The sequence below is a fragment of the Helicoverpa zea genome, chromosome 18, assembly GCF_022581195.2.
Source record: "Helicoverpa zea isolate HzStark_Cry1AcR chromosome 18, ilHelZeax1.1, whole genome shotgun sequence".
Classification (NCBI taxonomy): domain Eukaryota; kingdom Metazoa; phylum Arthropoda; class Insecta; order Lepidoptera; family Noctuidae; genus Helicoverpa; species Helicoverpa zea.
In genome coordinates this window covers 10,701,516-10,718,894 of record NC_061469.1, presented here as the reverse complement: position 1 = coordinate 10,718,894, position 17,379 = coordinate 10,701,516, and the positions used below count along the sequence as shown (strand labels likewise).

Below are 17,379 nucleotides of genomic sequence, written 5' to 3'. Positions count from 1 at the left end.
CATCCTTAGTTTTTTATATTTGTGGGCCCATCTTTTTAAAAGATACGTTTGTATGTACAATGCTACAAGTCTTTCACAATACCTGTTCTGAAGTACTAGTATACTTATGATCTGTCTTTAAGTGCAGGCAGTATAAAATTTATAGCTGTATTTCCACGAATATTATTCATCGAAATTAAAGTCACTTTATTGATTTGGTTTATGGTTTAACTTTGACGACCTCCTTTGATTGTCGCCAATAAAAGTTCTGAATAATATTCTGACACGACTTAATTTGTTTGTGGTTTTAAAAGCACTTTGTAAAGATCTTTGAGATAAGTACGTAAAAGTAAGAGTGTTTCTTTTTATCAAATTAACATTCAAGAGAACGATCTGGGGAATCGTGAATGTCTGTTCTCGAAAAAAGTTTAGAAAGAAGACTTCCGCGCATAACATTTTATCTAAACGTCTCTATTAAATCGAAGACATAATTTTAAATGCTATTTAAAAACACACTCTGCCGACTTCCTTATTCATACGATGAGCTCTCTAGTAAAAGACCTACGTGACTGGACTGCAAACTCCTTGTTAAAACGCTAACCGACCGAATAGAAAATACCTTTGCCCCATTTACTAAACGATCCGAACAAAGACTTTTGAATTCAGCCATCTTTTATTTTGGAATTCAAATGCTTTTTGAACTTGGAATTCCATTGGAATATTTTCTGGTGCGAACCGAATTTGACATTTTTTTTTAATGACGTTAACACGTGTCGCGTTATGCCAGGAAGCTGTGTTAGTTTTATTCGGATATAAAACTTTTTTAACTGGGAAATGCCTTTGTTGCGGTAATTTTTACGAGTGAAACACGCGACACGTTTTCACAGGTTTTTATTGCAAGTTTATTGTTGTTTTAAGTGGGAATGAGGATGTTTCTTAAGAAAGTTGTTTTATTTTTTATGTATCATAAAAATAACTTTCCTTAACAATTATGATTGGAATGTAAACACCCGCATTATCTAAACGAACAACACTCATAATTTAATTATTTTTATCTTCCTTTGAACTAAAAAAATTCTATTAAACAACTTTCCCCAGAAAATAAATCTGAAATATTCAAAAGCATAAGTATTTCAAACAAACGAAATGACATGGCAATACCAGAAATAAATGGCGGGACCGTTCAATTTCCACAAAGAAAAGGGCGAATCAAAATAATTCAAAGGCGATCTGTCGGATGCAGCTCCACCGACATCGTTTGTGGCCCAACTAAGTCTGTACCAGGATATAAGATCTTTTAGAAGGTACTCGGAAGAAAAATAATGAACTCGGGAGCGAAACCGCTTTTTTTGGGTTTTCAAAGCCGTTTAAAGTGGTAGAACAAATATTAATCTGAGTATGTGTTACGAGAGACTGAACATTGGTTTGTTGTAATAGTTTATGACAAGTACTGAAGGAAAGCGAATTAAGTTAATACAAGAATGGAGTACATAAAAATCAACATAATAATAGTATTTTTCTTATATGTAAAAATCTTTTAGTTGGGAAAATCTAGTAGGTATGAAAACATGTCGAAGATTTATTTATTAATTTTCTCATAGTCTATGCGGAAAACATTTTCCCAACAAAATCACTGTTCACATAACCAAGAGGGCTTTATTAAAAATAACAAAATATTACAGGCTGTCCCATCTAGCCGTTTGAGAAGACGGTGCCTGAATCTTGGCTGCATTCATGAAATTCGCAGCACCCGTCCATCTAAGGCATTTGCTGTCAAAATTAAATTCCATCATGGCCGCCGAATATCATTGCTTTGACTTAAAACCTCCTTTGATCAAATTATGATGCAATTTTTTTTTAATCTTTAATTTGTTCTATATTTAAATTGTTAGTGTTTTGTTTTCGGTATTTTGTGTGTGGAAAGAATTTTAGATGTTGTTTTGGAAAAAAATTGTAATAGGTTATTACGTATGAGAGTTCCAATATCTGGAACTCTCTTAATTAGTACGAGGTTTTTTTTTCATCTATCATCAGCGTAATTTAATATCGATGTGGAATTATAAAGACTAAACGTATCAATGAGGAAAAATATTTGTGTTCTATACCTAGTTATTATACCTGTAACGTGAGTAAATAACGATCGGTTGATATTACCGCGCCTATAAATAATTCAATATTTACTTACAGTACAAACTTAGCCAACCCACTTAAAGGGAGAAATTCCAATAAATAATATTTTACCATGTTTATTAAGTGGTATTACTTACTTCATAATTTTCTTGATAGAACTTGAAATACAGATTTAATGAGTCGACTTCGGAAACTCGAAGTCAAAATTAAAATCCACTTTGGTGTAATACGTAATCAATTTTGACTAGAAAAGTTTTAGCTTTTAAATACAGCTTAAAATTAAAGTTTTTGAATGTTTTTTTTTTTCACTTAATATTTCTCAGTAATTCCTTCTTTTTTTCTTTTTTTTTTCTTTTCTTTTTTTTCTTGTAGGTACCATTTAGTATATTTCACACTCTTACAGTTATCAACTAGGTATATTTTGAAGGTTTAAACATTTACTTGTAATAACTTCAATTTTGATTGAAAATATCTGTTTTCCGCCATTTTTTTTTTGATAGTGTGATGACGTTCGTCAAGTTGGTAAATAAAATAAATAAGATTAATAAGAAAAGCGTGTAAAATAAAATAGTCTGCTATAGACAGGATTAATTACTAACTTCAATAGAAACGCCAACTAATTCGTTTTCCAATTTTCGCGTTTTATAGTAATAAACCTCTTTGCTACGTTCGGATGGAAAACACGAAATAGGTTTATTTCAAATGTTACTAATGAATCCTTTCATGTCTTGATTTACAACATTGACTTTCCAATTTAATGGATTTTGTTTTAATGTTTACATAGTTTAACGAACCTACGAATTAAACACTTATTACCTAGTAAACAGAAAAGTATTTTTGGATATTTTTAATATAAAAATCTCTTTAATACTAATATTCGGCCCTCAGACAAAGATCGCCCCGCCCTTCAATTTTAAAGACAGCTCAAACATTTTATATCTGTGACACACTGACATTAATTGCTACAAAAAATACTTTATTTAAGACTTAAAGCTAAGTAACTTTTGAGTATTTAGAGGTCAGACTTTCAGTCTAGTCTAACTTTAAGTTGACTCATGATAAGCGTAATAACTTCGACTTTCAGACTTTTGAAGTCAACACTATTTAAAAAGTCGCTTCACAAAATAAAAGCAACTACACGTCGGTCCCTCATCATCAATCAGAATTAATCACCAACTTAATGAATCCTGATTACAATTACGTTAATAACATGCGGGCCACCCAAGTAACGACCAACTGTTCGGGAGCTTTATTTACTAGTAGCTGTGCCCCGCGGTTTCACCTGTGTCTTGAGGGAATTACATACTACAAACTGCATCTGAATAAAAAGGAGCCTTTGTCCTTTCAAAGGCTCTTAGACTATCTGTGCTCTTAGACATGTATTTTAATCGATTCAAAAGTTTTAGCTAAAAGCTTGACAAATAGAAATACCTAGTTACTTTCGCATTAATCGGTTCCCTGAAAAAGGAACGCAAAGAAAAACTAATATTAAAAAAAAAAAAAAAACATGAGTACCTTGGTAACGATTTACCCAGAGTCCAACGCGTAAAAGAGCAGATAGCATCATCCTTTTTACAGTCCACAGACTAGGTATAAAACTTTGACAAATTACTCCACTTTGAGTAAAAAGTCGAAAATAACGAAATTAAGTAATTACTGTAAGTTATCGCGTGGCTGTTCCCCTTTTTTTGATCGGATCGCACGATTGGGTGGAAAGACTTTTTTTCCCCCGTGTACGTGTAAGTAGGTATCTGGGAATCATCTGCTTTTCAGTGTCTGATCAATTTAATTCGTGTTGGATTGGAATACGTAGATACTTTTAAAATAGGGTTTTTTTTAAATTGACCCCCGTGTAACAAGGAAACGTCTACTCTACAGGGGCTTGGGATACACCCTAGTGAGCAAAACTATTGAAAAAGATGTGTAACTATTATATTACTGTATTATTAACCCATTTCTGGGTTAAACTCCCCTTTGCATCTATCCAAAATATTGAAGAATAACTAAGACAAAAATCTTTCGATCCATTTTATGTGCGTGCCATAAGTGTAAAATAAGAGGTTTATTAAACTGAATTTACGTATTCTATAAAAATCTACAAACTCACATTTATATTTTCATTATCTCTCCCACAGACGCTACGGCGTGGTCGACAAACGTTTCTGCGTGGAAGGTGGCTCTCGTTGCGGTAAAGGTGAGGGCCTCTTCATCTTCGCGGCGGAAGGCGGCCGGGAGTTGACGGAGCTGCTCAACGTTTACAGCCATGAGGCGCAGTCCAGGCTTAGCATAGCTTCTAGAAGTGGATCAGGTAACTAGAATCTTTCTATCTTTTCTTTAAGATAAGACGACATAATATATAAATTAAATTCATGTATTCAAGTGACCATGACTCATTTTGCTAGTAACAATTTTTACTTAATTACTACGTTAGTAAATTATAAAACAAAGCGTCTTAACCTAAGATAATAAAATTCAAAATAAGTATCTCTGACTAAATCCGGGATTTATTTTCGATAGTATATTCGTAAACTACTCTCATCATCGTTGAAAAACTAATCTTTGTGTAGTCACCTTAGTTACGAGCAGAATTAGCCTACGATATTTCAAGAAATATGAGGGGAACGTGTTATTCAGACTTTTTTCGTATCTGTTGGTTCTTATATTCATACGAATCGATCGAACATTATGAAAATAGTAGAGACAAACACTTCACAAGCTGGTCCTATGACGTCAAGAGTCACCTTCTACGTCATTTACTTTCAAAAAAAGGTGCGGCCTGTCTGCGTTATCACTGTGGACCATACAAACATTGCAGTGTAATCGAAAATATCTTATCTTTTCACGATAAAAATATAGACCACTCTCAGTCTCACACGTTTTTGCAAACACCTATGTTTGTTTAGTGGGGACTTGTTAAAAATCTGCCATACTTTATTGCGTACCTAGTAAATTTTGGTAGCAGCTGCAACTGCCTTCTCTCTACAAGTAACAAATAACACAATATTTGGTCGCTAGATATAGACACTCAAAGGTTGATCCTATCACTACATTACTAACAATTTGTTTATTCACTTTAACTATTATCTAATGATGTCATAACAAATCGTACCTACACGTTCTTCTACCCAGTATTCCTTCATCATCTGAACCTTTAAATTCTTCTTGCAGTTCTAGAAAAGCGTTTCTCAGACGCCAGTTCGTGCATGGACGAGTGTTTCCACACATCCATGAGGTCTGTGTCTCCGTCGTGGGCAGGCCCGGCGAGTCAGACCATGCACTGCTTGTCAGACCTGGACTCCAGCATGGACAGCACCGAGGAGAAGTTCAGACGACCCACCTCGCTGCCACGGTGTTCCAGCTGCATTGGGAAGATCAGTCATTTGACCAGGTAAGGGGTATTGTATGGTAAGGACTTAACTGACTTACTTTTGTAAGTTTTTGTCTTTCGGAATGAAGGAACACTAAAGCCAATATTTGTAACCGTACATCATTTTGTTTTTCTCTATAATGGCTACAGAGACCTTTAAATACGAGGATTAGATAAAATAAATTAGGAAGCCACTTCTCTCTTATATTCAATTTCCTGTTAAGCTTTCTCTCCAAATTTCCAGATCATCAACAATGAACACGCCAGGTTCCATCATGTCCCCAGTTTGGACAATGGATAACATACTAGAAAAACGTTCAGACTCCGACCGAGCGTCAATATACTCTCGATCCAGCGGCAGTGCCTCCGAGTACAGTGTACCACGCAGTGCGTGCCTTCTGGACAAGAGTTTCGAGTCCAAACGAGCTAGCCCTGTGGCTTGCTGTACACCATCTGTGCCAGCCAAGACTGGAGGCAGTTGCCAGTGCTGGCAGCAGGTCAAACCTTGCTGCTGCAGAAAGAAGTCCTTCAGTGGGCCTTACGAGAACTACGACGTGCCCAAAACACCAATGCCTTTAATCCAGGTGAGATATTCTAAAATATCATGTCCACAAATAGTATAAAATCAAAATGAGATTTAATATTCTCAACGTAATTGAATTACTAATACAGAATTTCTAATAGGTTCAAGTTCAATTTCGCTTTTATTACATTTCAAGCGACTCTTGAATTATATATTATTCATTAACCTATTCCAGCTCTTACTTTATAAAGGTTAAAGTTAACATGACCATTTTCTTTCAGGAGCACCCAGTAGATTCTCAAGCCGACCCCTCAAGTATATACGACACACCAAAGAAACTGAAATGTCTGATCAACGGGCAGCCGTGCACCTGCACACACGAAGCCAAAAACGTAGAGAACAAACAAACCGACAATAACAACACAAGTGATAATAGCAATACTAGCGATACTAGCGTAAACAATAACGAAGCCGAAACACATTCCAACTATGTCAACGTTACCCCAGTTGTAAAGAAACCAGTACCAGAGATAGATTTCGCAAACTACGCGAATATAGATCTCTCGACTTTGGAGAAGTTCGAGAATTCCCTGCAGATCTTAAGGAGTGCAGGCTTCAGTCAGGAAGAGATAGATGCTCTCGAAGACATTCCTGAACATGACGATGATATATCAACAGCTACAACCAACACTGTTCATCCGTCAACAGAGTGTTGTAACGAACACTTGAACTACATGCACATGGAACCTCTAGAGATCAGCATTTCTAGTAGCAATAAGAATTTTTCAGATAATGTGAGTCGGATCAGTCACATGTCAGATCCTACTCAACATTCTGAGTCAGACACTACGATCAGTACCAGACGGTCGAGTTCTGCAGACTTTACTAAAAGACACGATGATGAATATGGTATCAACAGCCAAATCTGTTTCACGCCAACAGTACTACGAAAGGCAATCAAAAGCGATAGAATAAACGAAGGAGTCCCAATAAGTCTAGAAATAGTTGAACCCAAAGACAAGTTCAAAGTACCGGAGCAGAAAAGCGAGAGTTTGCTTGTAACAAAGTTTAGAGACGCCGTCAAAATAAGGCGTTCGTCTAGCGTTCCGAGCAAATCTGACAAAAATAGAGACTCGTCAAGTTCAAATGATTCTGGGGTCTCAACTGGTTCCTTAAAGCATCATAAGGGAGATTTCAATGAATTTGAGATGCCTATCACCAGTTCTAAGTCAATAAAGAAGCATATAAAGAATAATAAGCAGATGAGGAAGTCTCTGACCCCAGTGCATGCGTTTGTCAAGTCCAACTCATCGGATCCTTTGAAGAACTTGACATTTCAGTTTGAGGAGGTGGCGACGCTGACGAAATCTAACTCCTGCGATGTGGATACCTTGACCAGACGGAAGAAGAGACCTGGTAAGTTCGCACAAATCTTCATATCACTTGTACTAATATTATAAAGACTTTGTATATTTGTCTGTTTTTAATGGATAAACTCAAAAGCTACGAGACCTACTTAAAAAATTCTTTCACTGGTTGGAAAGCTACATTCTTCCCGAACAACATAGGCTATATTTTATCCCAGTACGAGCAGTAGTTCCCACGGCACGCGGGTCAAACCGCACGAAAACGGCTAGTGTTGAGTAAATAGGACTCAAACAATTTTTGGTCCAGTAATTCTGTGTTAGACCAATGAATAATCTAGTACTTTCTGAATTGAAGGTCACACGTGTACGCTCGCGGAACGTAATTTTAACTTATAATTGGCTCAGTATTAGCGAGAAAATCTACTTTTTTGTTAGATTTTTTATTAAATCAAATTAATTGCTCAAGGCTGTTTAATTATTAAGTGGAGTTTCCTTTACCTCATTTATTTTTCTACAAATTTTATTTCTTTTTTTTTGCAGTGGAGACAGACGCTACAGCGAGGCATAGTCAGATGACGACTAAATCTACGTCCAGCGGTGCTTCTGATACGTCAGACTACATGGAGTCCCTGTCTGTGTCATCATTCAGTTCCTGCGATGTGTCAGCCGATAGGCACGTCACTAGGCCACGGTCCGGCAAGGAGTATGCGAGCATCGATAGAACAGCACTAGTGTAGGACTTGCAATGTTGGTGTATTGGCCCAAAGCTGGTCTGATTGGTGATTCTGATTTATACAACTTGTACTTATTTTTTCTTGTTTTTGAAATAAACATTGTATTTTAAACTTATTTATTTCGATTCCTCCTTCGTAAAAAAGGTTCTATCAACAATAAAAGCCGATCCTAAAAACACAGTATATCACAAAAGCGCCACCAAAGCGATCATAAAAATATCATCTCGCTAATGACGTTGGCTCATGTCACCGAAGATTTATGAGTCAAACATTTGCCAAACATTCATCCAAATTATTAGTTTGAACAACGGCACCTACCGCGACTGTGACGCAGGATTTATGAAATCGAGGACGTTTTTACTCTTTATAAATGGGAATAAAATGTCTGTCATTTGTAAGGAAAAACTTATTTTATACTAGTGTCTATTTTATCCCGGTTATTACGTGTTGCCAGGGTAATGCCACCAAAAACTTACTGTAAAAAAGTAGTCTCCATTTAAATAAGAACAAAAAGACATCACTTCATTTAAACAAAAACATTTTTGACGACATTTTAAATGAAGTCATCGGAAATGTAACTTGTAAATAGAAATGTACATAAAACAAGTACATACAGTTCATACGTTTGTTCCTATGTACATAGTTTTAAGATATATAGAAAAGCAGTTATGGACGAATTTAGTTATTTAGTAGCGTGCCAAAAATAAATGTAGCTGGCTATAAACTGGTTTTGGGTATTGTAAAAATGTAACTGTACTTCATTTAAGAATAGTGTTTCAAATAAATGAACCTTCGATTTAAAATAAGTTAGTTTTGTGTTTCATTTAAAATGTAGCCGTGTATATTTTAAATGTAAGTTACATATAGTTTGTAGACATCATTTAATGTGTTAGGTACTTAAATTATTTGTGCCTTTACTTAAACATGTGTTGCTAAAATATCGTCTTTCATTTATTTCTGTTACCTTCAATTTATTTACTTTAAATGTAAGTTTTGAATAAAGTACTAAGTAGTTTTATAAAGCAGTATAAAAATGTGAATATTCATACTTAGTAGGAGTTGGTTAAAGTCGCCTGTACGCAATTTATAAGCAATAGACAAAGTTACGAATAAAATAGATTATTTAAAACTAATTAATCGTCACTTGATACGAAGTGTCGTGACAACATTTTGTACTAAAAGCTAAATTATATTTATCGGTTTTTACAACAATATGACTTTAAAATAAAATCATTCTTTGTAATTTATTGGAAACTTAGGGTTTTTAGGTCAGACATAAAATAAATTACTGGTAGGATTTTTATAAACATTGCAATCATACAAACATATTCCTGCCAAAAATAATTAATTCTTCGAAATAAATTCTTAGATTACTTCTCTTAAAATATTGTATGTTTTTCAGAGACAAATCGTTACATATTTTATTTTAAATTACACTATGAATAATATTTTCTATGTCTATCATTTCTAAACAAGAAGTACAATAAAAAGTTGTACTATAAAATATGTGGAATAGTTTTGAAAAAAAGTGTTTTATTTAATAACAGAAAAAAAGAATATATTGAGCAGCTAAGACATTTTCCTATAAAAATAATATGAAAACTTGAGCTTCCGACGCCCTACGGATGGCAGTTTTAAATTAATAGTAACAGATGCCAAAATCTTGATACAATACAAATATGTGGCCCCATTTGGAACATACCACGCAAATCTATGGCCAAAAGATGATCGAACTTAACCCTTAAATGCATAGAGTCCCAAAAATGAATCAATAACTTTTTGCGCGGATATCCGACAACAGTTTTGATATCGATACATTTGGCTGAATGGTAATGATTCCTTCGTCCATTGACTAATCAAAAATAAACTAAAATAATGACATTTGACTTCAATATTTGTATCTTTCTGACGTTTTACCAATTGGCGCGCATTTTTGATAGCGGATTCATTTACGTACTTTTGGAAGTGGATTATTTAGAAATATTTTGGTGTATTCGTTAAATAAAAAATATTTTCTACAGGTAAGGCTCTTATTTATTAATTTGCTAGTACTTTTGTCCATATTCCGTAACTATCATGTGTATGGAGGGCTTATTTCGTGTTGATGCAAAAATGGGACAACATGCACTAATGGTATTATTACGACATATATTTAGTACCATGCTTCCTTTTTTGGTTTGTTGCTTTTGTTTTGGTGTGGTATGCATGTGGTCTATAATTTTGTTATAGATATGTCTGAAAATAATCGGAGAGACGCTGAAGTTGAATTTTGGTTGCGGCAGTTGGAAGATGGCGCTATTTCTGAAGATGATTTGGAATCAGATGGCGATGATCTCGATTTTTATCCAACCCAACAAGATTTGTTAGATGTTTTGGAAAGTGATGATGACGGCGCTGCGGGCAATAATAATACTCAAAACAAAAGAAGATCGAAGAACAAAAGAAGTAAAGAAAAAGAAGATCGTTTGCCTAATGAGCCCGATATAGGAGTTGTGTCACACACAGTCATAAAACTTGCAAGAATAATTCCCCGAAAATGCAATCACATTATTTACCATGACAATTTCTATACTTCATTGCCCTTGATGTACTATTTTGCCAAGGAAGGTATTCAATGTGTAGGCACTGTGCAAAGAAACCGACTCGGTAAAAATTGTAAGCTACCTTCAAAACAGGACGTGATGAAGAAACAAGTGCCTAGAGGGTCGTATGTGGAATTTACTACACATGTCGATGGAGTAGATATTGCGTCTGTTAGTTGGAAAGATAATAAGCAGGTGGTACTGCTCTCCACTTATGTAGGCGCTGAACCAGTCGAGAGTATAGAACGGTATGACAAAGCCGAAAAGAAAAAAATCTCTATAGACTGCCCAAAAATCGTCAAGGAGTACAACGCCCATATGGGGGGCGTTGATCTCATGGATTCATTTTTGGGCAGATACAGAATAAAAGTAAAAACCAGAAAGTGGTATATGAGAATTTTCTACCATCTTCTAGACGTCGCAATAATAAACTCCTGGGTTCTATACAAATCGGTTGAGACCAAAAAGGGATTGGAACCGGGAAAACTCATGAATCTGGCAGAGTTTAGGACAGAGCTTGCTGATGTACTATGTACTTATGGTGACGTGAGTCCACCCACTAGAGGACGTCCAAGTAACAGTAGTATCGTTGCCGCAGGACCTCAAGCAAAAAGAAAAAAAGGATGCCAAGTTTTACCGGCTGTTGACGTTCGTCGTGATAATATTGGTCACAACCAAGTAAAAACTGAAAGTCGCATGAGATGCATGAGGCCTGGATGTAAGCTGCAAAGTTTTATAAAATGCACAAAATGCAATGTATTTCTATGTTCTAAGAAAGGGAACGATTGCTTCAATCTGTTTCATACCTAAAGAATTTTTATGTCTATTTTGCATACTGTCCCAAAAATGCATCATTAATATTTTTCAATAAAAACCCTGTAAAATATGACTTATAATTTTTTTTAATATTTTTCCCGATTTCCACTCATTTCAAATATTATAACCCTATTTTTTTTAATAAAATTCATTAATTCATGCATTTAAGGGTTAAAATGTATCTATCCTTCATGTTACAAGTTTTATTCTTTAACAAACTTTGTTTAGTTTATAAGGAGTTTATTATTAAAAGTTTTGTCTCTGAATATTGGTTAGCCGGTACATTACTTCGTCTAGTCAACGGATGTGTGGTGACCATGATCACTTGGATTTTTGGGACAAAAATATTAGCATTTCATGAAAAATTGCATGTAATACAAAAGAACCTAACACGAGACTGTTAACGACTTATAATTTGTATTGTTAATGACAAATTAAGGCTTAAATAAAATACGTACCCATTATATGCGTTCCATAGATAATCTAGGCACGCCATCTTGAATTGAGATACATTGTAAGGGCGGGAAACATGGTCCATTGTGTAAACACCAGTGATTGTGGTCATCACATTTAATGGTTTATTTTTGCACGGAATGGAATGTTAACAGCACACTATATTATACTTATATACATAAATGTATATCTACATAAGTACCATAGTTAATTTTGTGTAAAAATATCATATTTTCTTAAGAAGTTTTTACGTTGCAAACTGTATTACATTATAAAAAGGTTTTGTAATATTTAATAGCAACTGAAAATATAAAATATAGTGCATTTTGAATGAATATTATGTATTTTTATTTACCTGATGCTTTTGAAATACCTTATTTACATAAAAGCTGATAGTTTTGGTTTAACCACCAACTTATAATATACTTTCCATGGATTCGAATCCCGCATATCCAAAAAAATGCAAGACAAAAAAAGGTTCTCATTTCTATTCGAACTGATTTTGCACAATCATGATATTTTGTTAAATACAAAAGCAGTTTTGTTATTTTGCTTAACACCAGTCCCGTGGTAGGTAGTATGTAAAATACCTAATCACCAATTTACTAATCAATTAATAAATTAACTAATGATACCGCGCTGTCGGTATCATGGACGTTTTTGTTTGCGCTCCATGCAACCCCACGTAGGTAATTAATTACCTTTTCAACATTTGCATAAAAATCCTGCTGCTGGTAATTAAAGCTTTTGAAAATGGTGTTAGTAATCTATTCTTTATTTTCATTAGAACATCATTAAGGGCTGATTTTTCAACCATCAGTTAACTTCTATCTGAGGAATAAATATGGCGGTTTGACATATTTTCCATATAAAAGCTGTCAAAACGTTAAAAATATTCCTCAGATAGGAGTTATCTGGCGATTGAAAAATCAGCCCTTAATGTAGTAAAACAAAATACTAATGGTGATGTGTTTTGCTTAGTTTGCCGTAAGAAATAAACTTTAATTTCAACTTCAATGTCACGGTCTTCGGTAGTATAGTGGTCAGTATCCCCGCCTGTCACGCGGGAGACCGGGGTTCGATTCCCCGCCGGAGAGATCTCTTTTGATACATGCTTTTAAGTTTTTGTGTTTCTAGTAAATTGATTTATTTTTCTTTCGTTACTTTCTACCAATGGAATTTTTAAATATAACAATTTCTGTTCCTAATAAAGTCTGCCACATTTTTTTAATATGTAAAGAGGCTTTTCTTTTGTAACATTTGTTTATCATATTATTCCCAAAAAATAATGAAAGAGAACCAAATAATCAATGAAACTTTCCTACCCTTTCCAACAATATAAAAGAAACCCTTCAAAACGCTGAAATACGACCGTTTGAAACCCTCCCGTCGATATACATTTTCGATATTAACTGATTAGTGAAAGCAATTGAACTGTGTAAACGCAATACCGTCCCCTCTAAGCTCTGGTCCCAGTGGACGATTTAATCTGGACCCCAAAACATCCGGACAAAACAGGGATTTAGTTGAGCTAGAGCAGTGGTTCTTAACCTTTTAGTCATGAGGGACCACTTTAACTAAAGTTTGTCTTACCGGGGACCACCTCATCGGTTTACCTAAATTAGGCTAAACTCATGTCGGCAGTTGTGTAGGTAAGCAAATGCAAATAAAGAAAAACTTGCCTATGTAGTTTTCAAATGCGCGAGCGAAGGCGAGCGCGAAATTTTTATCGGACTTAAACCAAATATTACGTAAAATTTAGCCCAAACGTACTTATATTTTTGTTTAAAGTTAGATAACGTATAGCAACGTCGCGAAGCTAAGCTTCGCGGACCACTTGGAATGCCTCCAGGGACCACCGGTGGTCCGCGGACCACCGGTTAAGAACCACTGAGCTAGAGGGACTTACGGTAAAGTGAAATAACGAGCTTGAGTGAACAAAAACTGTAATTGGTTTTAGCGCCATCTTGCGGCAAGTAGCTATACTATCATAAAGTTGAGCTAACTTATATTGTACATGGTTCATGGTCTGTACATGTGAATGCTGCTTGCAGTTTTCTTGTGAACAAAGAATTATTATTCTTAGCAAATCTGATAATGACGGAATTATTTTCTGTTACAGAAAATCAATCAGGGTTGATTGAGTTTGAGTTTACGGTTGAACGTGTGTAATTTTTTGGGGTTAATAAAATAATATAGGTACGCTTTATTTTCACTGTTTTTTAAACGACTATTCAAAAAGAGGGGCTCTCAATTCGGATTTTTTTTTAATACCGACTGACATCTCAAACTAAAAATATTTATTACCAAAATCAGTTACCCATCCGCCCACCCCGTATGTCCCTTTAGTTAGAACCATTAAGATAAGGGAAGCAGGGACCCTTCGCATAAGAGATCTAAGGGCTAAGCACAACACATTACACTGTTTTTTCGCATCAGTTGTTGGGCGACGCACTTTCAGCAATCTCCAGGCTTAAAAGATTTACAGGTGTCCGTTTTTGTCGTACCCTCTGAAAGCCGGACTTTGCCAACGGAAATGGCTGTAAATCAGTGTGTATTACGAAGAAGGCAACTGTTTTAAGAAGGGTGAGTTTTTTTACCTGAATTATTTGGCGTCAATTATTTTTACGATTTTGAACCGACGACTTGTAAGTTGCAACTTGCATCATTCATAGATAGATAATCCGCAAGGTACCTCTACATAGGTAATTTGAAAAATAGATAGATAGATGCAAGTGTGTAGGTACAGGACGTCAAACAGCTTTCAACGTTCTGGAAACCTTTTTTGTCTATCATAATTGTGACCAGAAGAATTAGCAAAATAGCTTTACTTTTCTCATTCATCAATTCATCATTCAAGTGTAGATCTTTTGTGATAAACTTGGAAAGACGCTGCAGTTTCCACCAACTTTGTGCATTTCAAATGCCAATGGAATAACGGATGCGTTCCCGGAGCAGACACAAAGCCAAAATGTATCCCACATTTTAGCTTTGTCTACAAACCTGAATATACGAGCTGCCTCTGTGCTTAAACTAACTGTGACCCGCAGTTTCGCCCCTGAGTTTGATGCACCCAGATAAAACTAGCTTCTATCATCTCATCATCCTCCGAGCCTTTTTCCCAATCATGTTGGGGTCGGCTTCCAGTCTAACCGGATTCAGCTGAGTACCAGTGCTTTACAAGAAGCGACTGCCTATCTGACCTCCTCAACCCAGTTACCCGGGTAACCCGATACCCCTTGATTAGACTGGTGTCAGACTTACTGGCTTCTGACTACCTGTAACGACTGCCAAGGATGTTCAATGACAGCCGGGACCTACAGTTTAACGTGCCATCCGAAACACAGCCAATGGTGTCTAAGATATACTTAGAAAGTACATACAAACTTAGAAAAGTTGCATTGGTACTTGCCTGACCTGGGATCGAACCCGCGCCCTCGACTTGAGAGGTTGGTCCTTTACCCACTAGGCCACCACGACTACTTCTATCATCTCAATTGTTATAAATGCGAAGGTAACATTGCATGTCGCGCTTTCACGGCACCCCAAATCTGCTGAGCCAACTTAGGTAAATGAAAGGTTTAGCGCGGAAAGTCCACGGAAAGACCCCTTTGCTTCCGTGCGTGCATTAAGTAGGCAAGAGTAGCAAAATAAGTAGTAACATATTCCTTTCGCTGTTTTTATAACCTGTTTGTACGAATCCTCGTTTTCAGGTTCTGCGATTTATCTCTATGCCAAATGTTGTCTCAATCGCTTCAGCAGTTTTAGCGTGACAAACGAACACACTTTCCCCTTTATCCCGCCACAAGCCCCGCGTCTAGAGGAGGGCCATTTCGTTAAAAGTAGGCTAATGTTCATCTTATCTAACTAACTACTTTCCAATATGATCAATACACATCCTTGGAACTTCCGCGGAAGCATAAGCAACTTATATATAACATTGGTAAAAACCGAGGTCACTTTAGAATAGACACTGAGAGTTATGATAAAACTTCTCAGAAATCATTGTCATATGCATCGACGCACTGTGGCATGCGATTGCAGAGTTAACGGGAAATATTTTAATCTGTGTCTATTACACCTAGGACCAATTCTATAGCCTTCTCATGACTCCTCACTTCCTATGGTCCTTATGACTTTTTTCTGACTTCCAAGACATGTTATGTTTTATGTAGTAGCACAAACTTCTATCAGAATTTTTTTATTTATATTATTTATTATTTATTTATTTTATTTTGGATCTCCAACAAAACCACTAAGATGAGACAGGTATGACAAAACAATGGGATTTTTAAAATAAATAATATCACGTCTAATACGTAACTGGTTAGCCTCAATTCAATGTTTTATTGCACTTCATTAGTTTCATGAAGATGTTACATATGTTATTTTGGTACAATATGGACCTCGTAGGGCACAGCTACGTAGAAGAGAGGAGGAAGCTGGTTTTATAACTATTACTAGCTTCCGCCCGCGGCTTCGCCCGCGTAGAGTTCGGTTATATCGCGTTTCCAGGAGAATTCTTCAAAAGTCCGGGATAAAAATCCTATCTAGGTCTGCTATCCAGGTCAACTCTATCTCTGTACCAAATTTTATTAAAATCAGTTCAGTGGTTTAGACGTGAAAGCGTAACAGACAGACAGAGTTACTTTCGCATTTATAATATAAGTAGGATATTATTTGCTATAAATTGATAAGAATACTGAAGATTCTTTCCTTCGGACACTTTATATGTACGGAGAAAATAGGACTTCCTTAAAAAGAAAAGGTTTTCTAGTAATAATGATAAGTGTTTATAGCGTCAATGCACTACGACAATCTCGTTGGACGCGAAGAACGTAACGATCACCTGTGTGATAAAATACTTCAGCAAGTAATCTTTCCACCTTCTGAGCTTCTTCTTATAGTATTTCCATTTTATGATGTTGCTTACTTGCTTTGCGCATCCGGATAAAAAGAGGTCTATAACCTTTCACAATAAGTGGGCTATTTAACACTGAAGGAAGTTTTCAAATCATCCCTGTAGTTAATAGTGATGATTGTGCAACAAATTCTTCAGTTTTGACGCAATTGGCATATTTCGGGGTTTTCCTGTAAATTTTGCTAAGCAGATGCTACAACTGTTCCCAAATCAACCAATTTTTTCCTTCCCTAATATGACCCTTGTGGAACAGTTATCTAGAGTTACCTCAATACTTACATTTAATTCTTCTATCACTTTAAACATTTCGAATCATCAAATGATTTGCATTTTTCAAAAGATACTTTTTACTTTCCTCGATACCGAGTTTTCTTCATCCCGGTACCAACATTAAACGATCATTTTTAGCAATCTTATTTTCAAAATGTTCCCCACAATACGGTGAGGGGTAGGGTAAAGGTGGGACAGATGCCGCAGTGGGATAGATGCCCCATTTTTAAAAAACCT

At 35.8% G+C, this 17,379-nt stretch overlaps 1 protein-coding gene and 1 non-coding gene across 3 annotated transcripts in view; both read left to right on the top strand.

Annotated features, from left to right (window-relative positions):
- The window catches only part of LOC124638915, a 193,916-nt gene extending 185,705 nt beyond the window's left edge, over positions 1 to 8,211 (top strand). For both annotated transcript variants that reach the window (XM_047176068.1, XM_047176067.1), the window contains 5 exons: positions 4,245 to 4,417; positions 5,278 to 5,497; positions 5,721 to 6,060; positions 6,281 to 7,415; positions 7,907 to 8,211. In XM_047176068.1, coding sequence (XP_047032024.1) covers positions 4,245 to 4,417; positions 5,278 to 5,497; positions 5,721 to 6,060; positions 6,281 to 7,415; positions 7,907 to 8,103 — 2,065 coding nt within the window. In that variant the 3' untranslated portion in view covers positions 8,104 to 8,211. The remainder of the gene's footprint in view (positions 1 to 4,244; positions 4,418 to 5,277; positions 5,498 to 5,720; positions 6,061 to 6,280; positions 7,416 to 7,906) is intronic.
- A 4,765-nt stretch (positions 8,212 to 12,976) lies between these two features.
- Positions 12,977 to 13,048, top strand: Trnad-guc. The gene has a single exon. It is a non-coding gene; the product is annotated as a tRNA-Asp (tRNA).
- Positions 13,049 to 17,379: the final 4,331 nt, after the last annotated feature.